The sequence below is a fragment of the Agelaius tricolor genome, unplaced genomic scaffold (assembly GCF_023055355.1).
Source record: "Agelaius tricolor isolate 1412-34295 unplaced genomic scaffold, bAgeTri1.0.p SCAF_7, whole genome shotgun sequence".
NCBI lineage: Eukaryota > Metazoa > Chordata > Aves > Passeriformes > Icteridae > Agelaius > Agelaius tricolor.
The window spans coordinates 5728444-5743046 of NW_027269267.1; the positions used below are offsets into that span (position 1 = coordinate 5728444).

Genomic DNA, 14603 nt, shown 5'->3' on the forward strand with positions numbered 1-14603 from the left:
TTCCAGCTCAGCAAACAACTACTTTAGAAAGCAAAATAAATAAATATTATCTCTGTTTCCCCACAAGCTTCTGTTTTACTTCTTGGATTTACCTTTCCATCACTCTTTCTTTCAAAATGTGATAGGTGGGGTTTAAAATAAAAATTTCAGGATGGAAAAAAAAAGAGGAAAAAAAAATTGATCCTTAATTTCTTTTTAAAAAACAACATTGCTTGGGAGTTTTTTTGGGTTTTTTCCCTGAGTGTTTGTCAGGTCAAACTAAAGCTTGTCAATATTTAGGGGTCCCTTTGCAGACAAAATCATTCCTCTCTCTCATTGTGAGTGCACGAGCTGAATACAAAGCCCTTTCAGTATTTTTTTAACTCTCAAGTTATATTTTACAAGACACAATCCACTCTCCCCTGTGAGTCCCTCCCTCCCTTTGCTCTCTCTCAGGAGCTGCCCTAATCTGGCTGGGGCTGTCCCAGCTGAAGGTGACACTGAGGGAGGGAGGGAGAGCCCATCTGGTGACACCACCACGCTGGGCCATCCTCACTGCCCAGACCTCTGGTCCTGCTGCATTTTATAACCCGATTACCACGGACTTGGTAAATTCAGACAGATTGCCTACCAGCAAAACGCTCAATATCCCATTATCAGATTTGTGGGCCCACCATCCCTCTTCATTTAGGATGTAATAGAAAGTGTCAGTAATGTCCTATGGAGTTGGGCTTGAAAATGAGTCTTGACTATGCAAATCAAAAGTGCACTGGGTGAAGATACTCCACAGAATCACAACAATTTTAAAACATTTTTTATTTAAATATTAAATAAAACACATCAACTAATCATTTTGGTGTACACCTCTCATTTTAACATAAGAAATAAAATGATTGTTCAGTCATGATAAAAAATAAACTATACATATCAATTAAACCAATCACGTAGTGTCTTTAAATACCCTATTGCATTGCAGTCTGCAGAACAGCACTGTCAAGATATCTACAAAAAAAAAAACCCAGACTTTTAAAATGACCTCTTCTGCTCCAGCAATAATTCCAAAGAGGTTCTACAGCAATTGGAAAAGAAAAGAAAATACTATGAAAGTAAAGTGCTTGTCATTGCTCAGGACAGGAAACAAAAGAATCTGTGGCCTTTAGATCCATGGCATTAAACAAAACACAAATTGAGGAGGAAGTTCTGTGGTTTAAGTACATGTGCTGCCCCTTACAATACTGAAGGCCAAGTTGCTGCTTTGTGACAAGCTGGCTTCTTCTTGCCCTTCTCTCCAGCCATCTCCATGCAATCTCTTTTTTGGGTTGGGTTTTTTGGGGGGTTGTTTGTTTGTTTTCTTTTAAACCCACACTACAAATGAGCATGAGACTTTGGTGTTTTCTCTGCTGCAAGGCACCTCTCATTAACAGGAGTTCAACTCGAGCAATTTTCTGTCACTTTGAAGCTTTCAGACCATGGAGCAGCAGTGGCAAGCTGGAGATGCACCAGTACAGACACACAGATACAACACACAGATAAAGAGGTTGTTTATGGAGAGCCACAGACAGAGCCACATGACATCTTCAACTCTTCCTACTCCCACCAATTAACCTGGTCAATCTTTGGCTTTTTTATTTTTTCCTTAAAAAAAAAAAAACAAACAACTAAATAAACCAAACAAAAAAGAAAACCCCAAAAAAACCCAAAACAGGTCTCTATATTATTTGCAATTGTGTAATACTGCAGGTTGCATGAAGCCAAGGTAACTTGAAGGCACCCTGTGTCATACTAGGGAGATGGGTCCTTTAAGCATTTAGACAGAATGCAGCTACACTCTGACACTTGGATGGCAGCTCCCAGCCAAGCTGTCTCACTGTCTGCTCACCTGCTTCCAAAGTTTGCATGCACTCCCCAACTCATGTCTGTAGGAGCACAGCCTGTCCTCCCCTTTAAACCTCAGCACAACCTCTATTGACACCAACAGAAGTCATGGTCTGCCTCAGGAGGGGAGTTGGGGTTTATACCAGAAACACAAGAGAAGCATATTACAAAATATAAAAAATAACTAGTGTTATATAGTTTTCTGCTTCCTATTTATATACATATACAGCATTAAAAACCATAGGAAAAAACACCTACCTAATGCAAAACCTCGTTTTGCTAATATGCCAAAAAACAAACCAACCAAAAACAAACACCCAAAGATTGTGCTGTTTTACTCACTTTTAATACAGTTTTGTTCAGAAAAAGCTGTACTCCATTAGAGTAGAATTCTGTTCTAGCCTATTCCTTTTGTCTTTGTCAGTATATAATTATAACCTCAATATTGCACATTTCCCCAAGAGTCAGTTCTGTTTGGACCCTGATAATGAAATGCATAAAAACATAATTAGCAGCGGAAATAACGATGTGCAGCACTAAGAAATACCCCTCAGGCAACTTTGTAGGCAACCTCCAGGAGGGCTTTTTAAAAAGAAAACCCTTCCCATTACCCCACAGGTGCTGCTGCTTCCCTCCTCAGTGCCTCGGCAAGAATATGAACAAACTTAGAGTTTATAAAAAGATTCCTAAAGATTACCCAGACCAACAAAACATGGGCATGTGTGCACCTGTGTGTATGTACACACACACCACTCCCAAACAAACATCCCTGCAAAAGACCAGGCATTATGCAATTTGGATCCTGATTACCAAGGGATACATTTCCAATAGTTACTGCTTCTGTACTAATTAGAAGGGCATGCTGAGCTTTTCCAGCTGATGTATCAAGCAAGAAGTTCACAGTTTTCATTTAAAGTATGTGTATCTGGGAGGTGTGGAATGGGGATGTTGGTTCCTTTAAATAAAATGAGTGTTAACAGGAGGGAAAAGGAAAAACAACAAATGGCAATGCTTCCATTTTTGTCTCCTTATGAATGCATAATGCTGCATGCCACTGGTTTTCTGTTTTGTTTTTTTTTTTTTCTAAAGAGGTAATCATCTTCACAAACCCATAAATGAATATTGTGAAAAAGGGAGGCTCTGGTCCCTTCTTTGAAAAGCCTCTCCCTGCTGTGTCACCACTACTGACAGCTGCTAATCTTGCATAACAGCAGAGCTGTATTGGTCTGACTTGAGTACAGTACCGAAGAGTTCTTCCCCAACCACATCCCTCCCTGCCCCCACAAATGCCCCACCCATCTGCCCCATCATTATTTTTTTTCCTTTTTTTAAAAAAAAAAAATCAGTTTCTATTCGTATTTGTTCAGTGCAAGAATAGTAGAAGCAAAAAGACATACATATTGCTTGTTTCAGTCCTATAAAGTTGCCAGCTTTCTGAGCCAGACAGCCTCTTCACATACTTCAAAATTTATTGCTTCTGAGAGTCACTCGTCCCCACGCCGCCAGCCAGCCACGGAGCAGCGGTGAAAGTTCCCCCGCAACGGGAGCTGCCCAAAGCTCTCACTTGACCAGCACAAACTTGCCCAGCTGGCTGGAAGTCAGGTCCTCCATCTCACAGTCCCCGTGCTGCAGGGTGACAGTGTCGTAGCTCGGGGATGGCGTGGAGAAGCTCTGCTGCTGGGAGAAGGGGGCGGCCAGCGGGGCTGCGCTGCTGCTGCTGCTGCTGCTGCTGCTGATGTACAGGTGAGTGTCCAGCAGGTGAGCGGCCGACGACACCGGGGACACGCTCAGCCCCAGGAAATGAGGTTGGAGCAGTTGGCTGCTGCCAGCAAAGGCCAGCTCAAAGGAGTTCTCTCTTTGCAGCTCTGACAGCAGAATGGAGTTGGAGGCTTTGCAGGTTCCATCAGAGGAGGGGATGCTGCTTGCTGCAGGTGTCTGGGAGGTCTGGGGACAAGCTGTTTGGAGTAGTTGGTGATGCTGGAACTGGAGCATTCTGAACAAAATCCAACGGGGAAGAGGTTAGTTCTATTCCTATTCCATGTTCTATTCCTTCCTTTCTTGCCCCTAACCTTGACCATAACTTTCCCCTTTGTTTCCCTCTATCAAACCTCTCCTTAGCCCAGCCAGCACAATCAAAGCAAGCTGCCCGTGCCAGGCTTTCCCTCATTCTGTCAGAATTCCCTACCCCTTCTGTCAGAGGGCAACTGTCACAACCAAGTTTATCTGGTCACGATTTGGCCACCTAATAATAGATGTTCTAGAGACAATGTGTGCAGATAAACCGGAAGCTCAATTTTCCATCTCGCTTCTATGGGAACGAAGAGGTGCCACCACACATGACATTTGAGGCCACTGGAACTGTGCCTCCTTTGTGGGCTGTAACTTTTCCAAATTACAAGGTCTCACTTCCTTGCCATGGGAAAATTACAGGAGGAGGCAGAGGAGGAAAGAAATCATTCCCAAAACTAACAAAGAAAAACACAGCTTGCAGTAGGGAGAAGCAATGTTTTCCCCCACACTACCAAACTGCTTCTCAATTCAGCATCCTCCAAATATTTGAACATTGAGATTTTTGAGTGGAATTGCACGTCCTGTGTTACATGTGCCAGGGCAGGAAGCCACAAAGGAAGCCGAGCAGTTTACCCACTGCCACACAGCAAAGATGGACGACAGGAACCCCCAGTGACCAAACCCCCAACCTCTTTTGCTGTGTTTACCCCTCCTTGCTTGCCCTTAACCCAAAGTAAACGCAAAGAAAAGGCACCAAAGCTCCTCCCTCACCTCTGCTGCTGCAGCACCTCCTCCAGGAGGCTTCTCCCCTCTCTGCTGCTCCCGCTGCTGCTGTACATGCAGGTGTTGGGCTGCGTGTGCTGGAAAGGGCTCATGGCACTCCTGGCTGCCCGAGAGGAGGAGGAGGACTGACACACCTGCCGAGCAAAGCCTTTGATTTTATTCAAGCCGAGGAACCCCTTGGCTCGAGCGTTCTTCCGCAGCTGCTGCCTAAAAGCCTTCAAGCCTGTGGGACACGAGGAAAAGAAATGCACTTTAATCCTCCTCCTGTTTGCCTGCAGTACAGATCAGCCTTTCTGGGCACTGCCTTCCTGGGTGGGAGAACTGGGCTGGAAGAGTTCATCTTCACCCTCTGCCTGGTGGTCAGAGCAGGATTTAGGTAATGAAACAGGGACTGGGACAGCTGCACCTTTGTGCAGATGGAGGTGCATGGCAAAGGAAAAGCCTGAGAGAAATCATGACGTTGTACACTCCATATTTTAGGAGGAAGGTGGAGCCTGCCATCCCACTCACGGCAGCAGAAATATCTCCATGGGCAGGCTGAATCAGTGTCTGAGAACCTTTCCCCAGGGCATCCCACCCTCTCTCAGGGCCCGTGAACATGAGAGGCAGAATATCCAGGTGTCCAGCCTCAGTGTAACACTAACGGGCAGCAAGTCTCCCTGCACCCAACCCTTTCCCAGTGGCTGTTGCGAGGGTGCAACTCCTCAGCAACAAGGCCAGGAAGGCATTACCTTGAGTTAATGAGGTATCAGATGCTCGCCTTCCTTCTTGGAAGCTGACAGGCAGGAGAGAAGCACCTCCCATGCAGCCCTGGACTTGTAACACGGGAGCGTCAGACTGGGAAGCGAGGAAAGGCGACGTCATCCTCGCTGTGGCCGGGCTCCCCGTCATTACTTGACCTGCCAAACAGCTGCTCAGGGCCACTGAGCTGTCATTTGAAGATGAAGTAAGGCAGCTGTCTGAGCTAGTTCCCTCTGTGGGGCTGGCAGAGGAGGAAATGACTATACCTATGGAAGGGAAGGAAGGAGAGAAAGAACATTCCCAAGATGAGTACAGGAAGGAACAAACATGACATCAGAGCCTTCTGCCCACCTACACTGGCACTAATAAACAGCCTTGAGCTGGAGAGGTGTCCAGCAACTCCTCTTGTCCCAGGGCTTGACTCCAGCAAGTGGTCAACAAATCAACAAATAACCTCAGTTTGGGCTCCTGTCCAGCTGGCCAGCAACACCAGCATCACCAGGCTGTGCTGGATCAGGCACACAGTGTTTTTTAGCACAACCAGGATGATTTGTGAACAGTTGTGCTTATTTAGTTGGCTCACAAGGTCTGGGTATGTACCAAACTCAATCAGTGAGGTGTTTTTTTGTTAAATTCAGGCACTTTTTCCTCCCCCAGTACAACAGCAGGAGCAAGCAGACCAGGTTTGTGACCTGCTTGTGAGCATGCTCCCCTCTGAAGAGATCTAGGTGAAATACAACAGCACAGCTTCTCTTCCCCAAGGGCCCTGCTTACAGACAGAACTGGAGGGCAGAGTACAAACCTCTTTTCTAGGCTTTCCTACCCTTGTCAAGGTAAAATCAGCCCACTCTCCCTCAGCATTTGGGCTCCATGACACTCCTCTGCTCTTTTCCCCTACCTACAGACATCCTTCATCTCTCCCAGACTTACTTACATGGAGGGACATGCTGATAGAAATGGGTGGTCACTTCTGCCAGGGTGTGCCTCCTGCTGGTGTTGCTAGGGATGCAGATGGGGTGGTGGTCATATGCCTTAATTTCATCTTCCAGCTCCTTCTCTTGCCTCACTTCCTCACTGATGGTGGTCTCCAGCAGGCTGTTCGGGGAGATGGAGCGGTTCCGGAAGAGCCCGTTGAAGTTGGTGTCCACAGGGAAGAACACAGGCTGGAAAACATGCCAGATCACAGACTTCAGGGTCTTTTCCTTCTTTCTGCACTACCTTTTAATGCTCTCCACAATCCTGTGGCATGTCTCCAGTAGGAATATTGTTTGAGAGGCTACGTGACAATGTGTCCAAATGCCAAATAAAACATAGGAGGGAGAGAACAGTCACGACCCCCATTGTTGTGGATTGGCAGAACAATGAAAAAAACAAAAAAAGAAGCAACGCAGAGTTTATCAGGGAACACCAACCTGTAATGGATTGCTTATGTCACAGTCCATTTCTGCCTGCAAGGATGGCTGAATCAGGCTCTGAGGTTGCTGGTAAAGCAGAGATGATCGCAGGGTTTCACTGGTGAGAGTGTCCTGAGGCATCTGGAGAGAGAGCGATGCACAGAAGCCATCACACACACTGCAGTTCCACGTGACTTTTCAGATACTGGAGAGTCACAGAATTTCAGAGCCACCTTCCCTGCAAGCTCTCTCCTCATGCTTTCTATGAAAATGAACAAAGCTAATCCATCAATGCCAACACAAACACAGATCTCCTCCTCCTCCTAAGTTAGGCAATTTAACTGGAAGTGCAATTTGCAGAGGCACCCAAACCACACTTTAAAGGGGGTGGGGGCGAAGAAAATAAAATGAATGTCAGAAAAACACATTAAGTGACTCATGGAGTACTTCTACAGGATATGCAACAAAGAAGCATAACCAAGCCATGCCTAAAAGGGCAGATTTCCATGAGAAGTCTAATCCTGTGGCTCATTATTGACCTGCACTGGAGGCAGACTATTCTTTGGACCATGACCCGCGGTCACTTCCTAGGAAACAGGGCATTAATATTCACTCAGCCTCCTGCTGAAGAACAGCAGGCTGTGTCCTGTCAGAGGGCACCACTATCAGAAATGGTTCTCAGAAGCTTGGCAGCTGCATGGAAAGGGGGATGCAAAGGTGCCTCTGCTCACCTCAGCGTTGGTGATCTCGGAGCTCCGGGGCCGCGGCTGCCGGCCGGCTGCCGGCCGAGTGGACACCTGGCTGCTCCGGTACTCCTTCAGGCGCTCCAGGAGCAGGTAATAAATGGCAGCAAAATGGTTGTAGCTGCTGTTCTGCAGGGACTGAAAGACATTGGAAGGGCCTTCTGAGTTGCAGGTAACTCAAGATGTAAGCAGCCAAAACTCATCACTAAGGGCTCAGAGCAGCACGCTCGGAAAACCAAGCAAAATCCACAAGGGCAGGGAGGATTTTATGCTGTGACACCAGATCAAGGCCACTCATTGAATGACCCATGAGTGCACCACTGGCATTCTGGTGGTCACTGGAGATGTATCTAAGGGCAAGAGATGTGGTGGAGATGTATCTAAAAAGCAAGAACTCACCTCCACAGTCCTCTGCCTGTCGATGCCAAGTGTTTGCATGATCCCAAGGACCTGCTCGTTGTAGTCACCCAGGTTGGAGTTGTAGTTTTGCATGGAGAAGGACAAGGACTGCTGCTGCTGAAGGGAGGGGTCAGCCTGCATCCACTTGTGCTGCTTGATCTGGGAGATGGTTATCCGCTTGGTTGGGTCCACAACCAGCATCCGTCGGATTAGTGTTTCACAGTCTGGGTGACAAAGAAAGACAAACTCATGAGCAAGGGGCAAAAATGTAACAGCCCAGCCCCAGGTCATGCTAAGAACACTTCCCAGCAACAGTGTAAGATGCCTATGAAAACAGGAATTAAAGGTTTGGGTGCAGCTGATGACTGATCTGACTATTAGAGATCCCAGACAGCACAAGAGATGTTGACATGCATATCACAAAAACAATATCTCACTGCAGGAAATGAAGCTGTACTGGATACCAGGTGGCCTTGCACCTTGTACAAGAGCTGGTTTTGAGAGGATGCAGGTTTGATGGCATTACATGCACATAAAATAGGTCAGAACTTAGTACAGAACCCCATCACATACAACTTCCTGGTCCTGGCCCTATACTGCTTATTTACTTATAACCAGGAAATAAAGCTGTTCATGGCTGTAACTGATAAACTTCAGACTTCAGCAGTTATCTCCACGTGACAACACAGACACGTTCACTTGGTTTTGAAACCAAATCAGAGAGAGGTGATAACACTCTTCAGTTTCATGTTTCTCATCAGACTGTTGGAGTTCTCAGGAAACACTGCTGAGTCCCACTGTTCCTGCTCTCCTTGGCAGCACAGGCACACTGGAATACCCTCCTTCTGCATAGCTAAAATATCTTAGGAGAACTACACCTATGGCAGCATTGCAGGCTACTCTCATTAAAATCCTGTTTTCTCTCTTTTCTGAGCGATTATTTCTCCAGCTAGGGAGTCAAGTATTTTTGTAATCCATAGGGATATTCTAAGAAAGGAAACTACAGCTTTTTAGATGCACCACAAAGCAGATCCCAGAAAACAAAACATCTGCCCTACAGAAACTACTGGATACATGAAAACAAAATAATTGCCAGCTGCAAACTGGATAGCTACTCCTTTATAGCACCTGTTCTAACGTTAAGGATCTGAAAAAAAAAAGCACCTTCGGACATGAAGTAGGGGATGCGGAACCGCCCCTCCAGCACTCTTTGCCTCAGGGTTGGTAAATTGGGTCCATCAAAAGGCAGAGAACCGCAGACAAGGACGTACAGAACCACCCCAAGGCTCTGCCAATAGAAAACAGCACAGCAAGTGAGTGACTCCAGGAAAAGCAACGACTCTGAAGGCCCACAGACCCTCACAAGGTGTGAAACGCAGTTTCTGAGGAATAGCAAGCTCACCCATATGTCAAGGTGAGGTCCTTCATATTCTTTGCCTTCGAAAACTTCTGGAGCTGCATAGGGTGGGCTTCCACACCAAGTGGAGAGGGGCTCTCCCGACTTGTAAAAGTTTCCAAAGCCAAAGTCTGAAATAAAGATGAAAATCTGGGGTAAGATAACAACACTCAACCGCATACTAATATTTCAGAAGTAGCAGAAAATGGAGAGAAAGGAACAGATGTGTTGCTTTGTTTTCTGCCTATTCATTTAAGCTACTCCCTTCTGTTCACAAAATCTGTTCCAAGAAATATCTGTAACTCTTTGTTTTATTTTCACTTACAGAAATACAAACACATTTACAGGATCATCCTAGGGAAGCCCAAACGTCTAAACAACACGCCTGATGTTCTTTATAAAGTGAACTCCTCTTTCCTGGTACCTGCTAATTTGATGTTCATGTTAGCATCCAGCAGGAGGTTCTCTGTTTTGAGGTCCCTGTGCACGATGTGGTGGCTGTGACAATATTCCACTGCTGAGAGAATCTGCCAGAACTTCTTCCGTGCTTCGCTCTCGCTCAGGTGCCCGTTGGAGGTCAGGTGATCTGCCAGGCAAAATCAGAGAGGATTTAGAAACACCCCAAAGAAATTTTTCATAATCCTGCAGGTACTGTGCTTGCTGTTTGACAGCTGACAACACAAGCCCCAGGTTTTTAATCAGAATGTATCTGTTACTCACGAATGACAAAATAAAGCCATGGTTTCTAAATCTAAGGAACTGTGAGCTCCATCAGTGAGGACTTACCAAACATTTCTCCATTCTTTGCAAACTCAGTAACAATGTACAGCATATCCTTTGTCTCCATAACCTGTGAAGACATGAGAGGACACAATTTAAAAAAAAAAAAACCAACAAAACAACCAGAGCTCTACAGTTTCATTTATTTTTCTATGTGAATTCTCAAACATATCCATTCAAATTCATATTTGCAGCAGCAGCTGGCAGTAAAAGCATCTAATTTTGCACCACAGAGTTCTTTCCAAGCAAACTGGTAATGAAAAAGATAACAAATCAAGGCTTATGTGCCTACATTACACAATGGCTTCCCAGGCCATTGTTCTTCTCACCATTACCAAGCTACCTAATCTCTCCAAGAGAGCAGATGAGTGTTTAGATAATTTCATACACTCTCCTTTTGTTAAAATATGCACATATAGTTTTATGACATATTTTCAACATGCAAAGAAACACAGAAGTTTATCTAAAGTTGTCTTTGTTTCAAGGCTAGTGGGGGCTCAGATCAGCAGAGATGGCTGCAAGCTGGACAAAGCAAGAAGTGGTATCAGATCCCCTGCTCCTGCTTGGAGTTGGCTGGGACATGGGAGCCTCCTGTGCAAGGGATAACAAGCTCCTGTTTGTGTAACAGCAGTGCTTGATGCACATCAACAACTGTCAATATATTGCCTATCAATCTAGTATCAATTTGCTTTGACATTTCACAGTATTTGCCTTTGGAGGAAAATAAAAAAGAATAACTAAAATCCAAACGATGAATGAGAGATTCTGAGCGTTTCCAAGTTCATCTTCAGTTGCCACAGCACACCTTTGAAACGTTGCATTTCAGAATACAACATTTCCCTGGAAACTTTTCCCTCTCACGGAGCAGATACTTTGTTTTGGAAGCAGGAGGCTCACAAGAGGTTAACAATCCAAAAAGCCTCAATTCTACTTCAAAGGCTGTAACTTCCAGGCTCCCAACATGTAACCTTTTTCAAAGACTCTTGTCCTCCCCTCACTACAAGTACACACAGACACGAAATGAAAATAAACAAACAAGGAGCAAAGGAAGAGAGGTTCCCAGTTAAAAAACTGAAGGAAAGTGTTCTGGGAAACTTGCCAGCTGAATGAAATTAAGACGTGGTGCTGAAACTAAAACAATGATGAAATAATACAAGAATACACACCCTACACTGGTATGTCATCTAATTCCATCTCTGCTTCTCAGCCTCCATCAAACAGGTAAAGCATCAGTTACAACAACAAAGAAAAGAAAACTTCACTGAAAAGAAATTATGGTCCACTACCAACGTCATCTGCTGCATCAAGTGAAGTGGTTCAACGAGATGGAATTTAACCTGCTTTCCTAAATGCTCTGAAACAGTATTTTCACCCACATCATTCCACTGAAATGAACTCAACCAAACTGTTAGAATGTTTCTGTGTGTCCTATACTGCCCCTGGGCAACCCTGACGTCAGCCCTCAACACAGAACCATTTTTGTTATGATGGGTAACACTATAAATACAAACACTTCATGTGTGTCAAGGTCTTTTAAAATAATGCCTTGCCTAAGCACCCGCCTTACTGGCTCTTCAGCCTTACATGTTAATTAAACTTTTTTTTTTTCTTTTTTATTTTTTTTAAGCTAACAAACCCAGCAATAAGATCACAGCTGATAATAGTGTTTACTACTGCACATGGACTTTCAGACCTGCTGCTTCATCCATCTCCACCTTTCTCCCCTCTGCCCTTTCAGACAGGTCCAGAAAGACTGACAGCTCTGCCCTGCTCATGGCAGGGGCTTGCACCAGATGACCTTTAAAGGTCCCTTCCAACCCAAACCGCTCTGTCACCTTAAATCCACAAGGCATTGTTTAAATGATTAAGAGGAACTTACACCAAAGGCTACTTAGATCTAACGTTTAGAATTTGCAAAGCAGCCCTTGCTCACGAGACAAATGTGATCCTGCTTTCTGCACAACACATTCATTCGTTCCCACGGTTAAAAATATCCATCAGTGCAGAAACTAAATAAATCTAAACCAAAATTCCTGTTGTGAAACTCTGAAGGGGAAAGATACTTAAAATACATTTTCAAAACGACACAAACTGCAACAGAACAACCAAACAGGTGATTTTTTGACATATTCTAAGATAGCAACATTTACCACCTTTTCATTTTTCACTAATCTAATTCTTCGATTAAGTTTCCACTTAGATTCATTTGGTTTAATTGTTGGTGATTTTATATCCCTTCCACTAAAGGCAAACTCAACTTTAGTCCTTCCTTCTCTCCCACCCAATGTGAGTTTAAGTCTTCCTCTTATCTAAAGCATGTAAGAAGTTCCAGTCCTCTAGACTGGGAAAAGCAGACGAGGTAGGAAAAGCAAGTTAATGACAGAAGTTCAGCTAACCCATTCCTCAGTCTGAAACAAATGTCAGCCTGCTTTCAGCTTTGTAAATTTTACAGTGAATTTTGTCCAAAAGCTGTCTAATACCAGAATCTCGTTCAAAGAATGAAGAATGACTTTGAAGACATCCAGTTTACTTCAAACGTTTTACAAAAAGTATTTCAGTATTTCAATATGCTTTCTCTCCACAAATATCAGATGCAAAAATCACAAGCAAGAGACCACAAGCATATTTTATCTACGTGGTACACTTCAAAGGTGGACTCTTACCTGATATAGCTTGATAATGTGGGGATGATTCAAAAGCTTCATTATCTGAACTTCTCTATAAATCTTCTCCAGGTTGCTTGGGTCTAACCTTGTTTTGTCTATTATTTTTATTGCAACCTGCAAATTTAAATAATAACAAAACAACCCCAGGTATTACAAAACAGGTACTCTCACTGTTAAGATACCTTAAAAAAAAAAAAACAAACAAACAAAAAAGACACACCCCCGCAATAACACACCACTCACAAAATCCAAGTAAAGTAGCTTTTAAAGTAGCTTTTAAAGCACAGACTTGACAAAGCTGATCCTGTTTTTCTGAACCGCACAGAATTCGCGGCACAGAACGTTTTCGTTTTTCTTTTCTACGTCAAAGGATTACACGTAAGGTAGCGAACAGAACTGCAGAAATTAGCACTGGACAGGATTCTGTAAATCTTTTAATCCGTCCCATGCCAGTGAAAAACAGATCCCTGTTACAGACTATCTCCTAGTGTAGTGACTGAGACGGTCTTGACATGCACCAGAAATATAAATACGGCTGCATGCCCAGGAAAAAAATATTTCTGCAAATAAGACCCCGAGTTCTTTGTTCTTGAAGACCACTGAATGAAAAAAAAAAAAAACAAAAAACAACCAAAAAAAACCCCAAACGTCTGAAGCACGGCGTTTCCAGCAAACTGAGAGTAACTCAATAGAGCTACAGTAACACAGAACTGCGGGAGCTGGGGTTTCTTTGCAGGCATTCTTGCCGCGTTTTAATTCTACACAGCGGGAAAACTCGCAGCCCCCGTCCCGCGGCATCACCCGCGGGGCCCCGCGCCCGCTCCCCGCGCACCCACCTGCGTCTTGGTCACCCTGTGCCGGGCCAGCTTGACCACGGCGAAGTTGCCTTTCCCCAGGGTCCTCTCGATGTCGTAGAAACCGACTCGCAGGGGCCGCTGCTGGCCGTGCGCGGCCGCGGGCGCCGAGGCGAACTCCGACATGATCACCATGGCTCAGGCGGGGGGCGGGCAGCGCCTCAGGACGGGAGCATCCGCGCAGCACCTGCACGGACACGGCAGCGCCTCAGGACGGGAGCATCCGCGCAGAGCCCGCACGGACACGGCAGCGCCTCAGGACGGGAGCACCCGCACGGACACGGCAGCGGCAGCGCCTCAGGACGGGAGCACCCGCACGGACACGGCAGCGGCAGCGCCTCAGGACGGGAGCATCCGCACGGACACGGCACCGTCAGCCGCGCTCCGCTCCGCCGGCCCTGCCCGCCCCGTCCGCGCTGCTGCCGCCGGCCCCGCTCCCCCCGCGGCCGCGCAGAGCCCGGCGGAGCGGCCGTGGAGCCGCCTCGTACCTGGCGGGCGGAGCGCGGTGTGCGCGCAGGGCTGTGCGGGCGGGCGGCCGCGCGTGTGAGTGAGTGCGGCGGGGCCAGCGCGCACCGGGGGGCAGGCGGCACCACGCGGGATGTCCCGGCCCCCAGCCCTGCCCGCCCCTCGCCTCCATGCGCGCACCGCCCGCCCCGCCCGCCTCTTCCCCCCGCCCACCGCCGAAAGCCGAGACGGGCCCATTGACGTCACTTTGACGCCAGCGAGACGCGCGGCCGGGCGCGGGGCTGGAGGGGAGCGGAGACACCGGGACGTTGCCAGGGAACGGGCGGCGCTGACGCGGGCGCTGATGGAGCCGTCGCCCGGGAGACCCGGGGGGGGCGGTGACGTCAGGGCGGGGGGAGGCAGGGATGGAGGGGGGGGGTCGGGGGGTCTCCTGCCCACCCCCCGGCCCGGCACGGCTCGGCACGGCTCGGCACGGCTCGGCACGGCCCGCCCTCCCGGCGGGGTCGCTCCCCGGAGCG

General features: G+C 46.7%; 1 protein-coding gene across 1 annotated transcript; it reads right to left on the minus strand.

The window, feature by feature from the left end:
* Positions 1–771: 771 nt before the first annotated feature.
* SIK1 (salt inducible kinase 1) lies at positions 772–14289 on the minus strand. Its single transcript, XM_071430231.1, has 14 exons — positions 14109–14289; positions 13603–13807; positions 12764–12880; positions 10107–10170; positions 9745–9906; positions 9327–9451; positions 9089–9212; positions 7925–8148; positions 7514–7663; positions 6801–6923; positions 6323–6551; positions 5379–5654; positions 4636–4870; positions 772–3847 (listed from the first exon to the last, which is right to left on the minus strand). The coding sequence occupies exons 2-14, from the start codon at positions 13753–13755 to the stop codon at positions 3415–3417; spliced, it is 2415 nt and encodes an 804-aa protein (XP_071286332.1). The 5' UTR covers positions 13756–13807; positions 14109–14289; the 3' UTR covers positions 772–3414.
* Between the last annotated feature and the right edge of the window lie 314 nt (positions 14290–14603).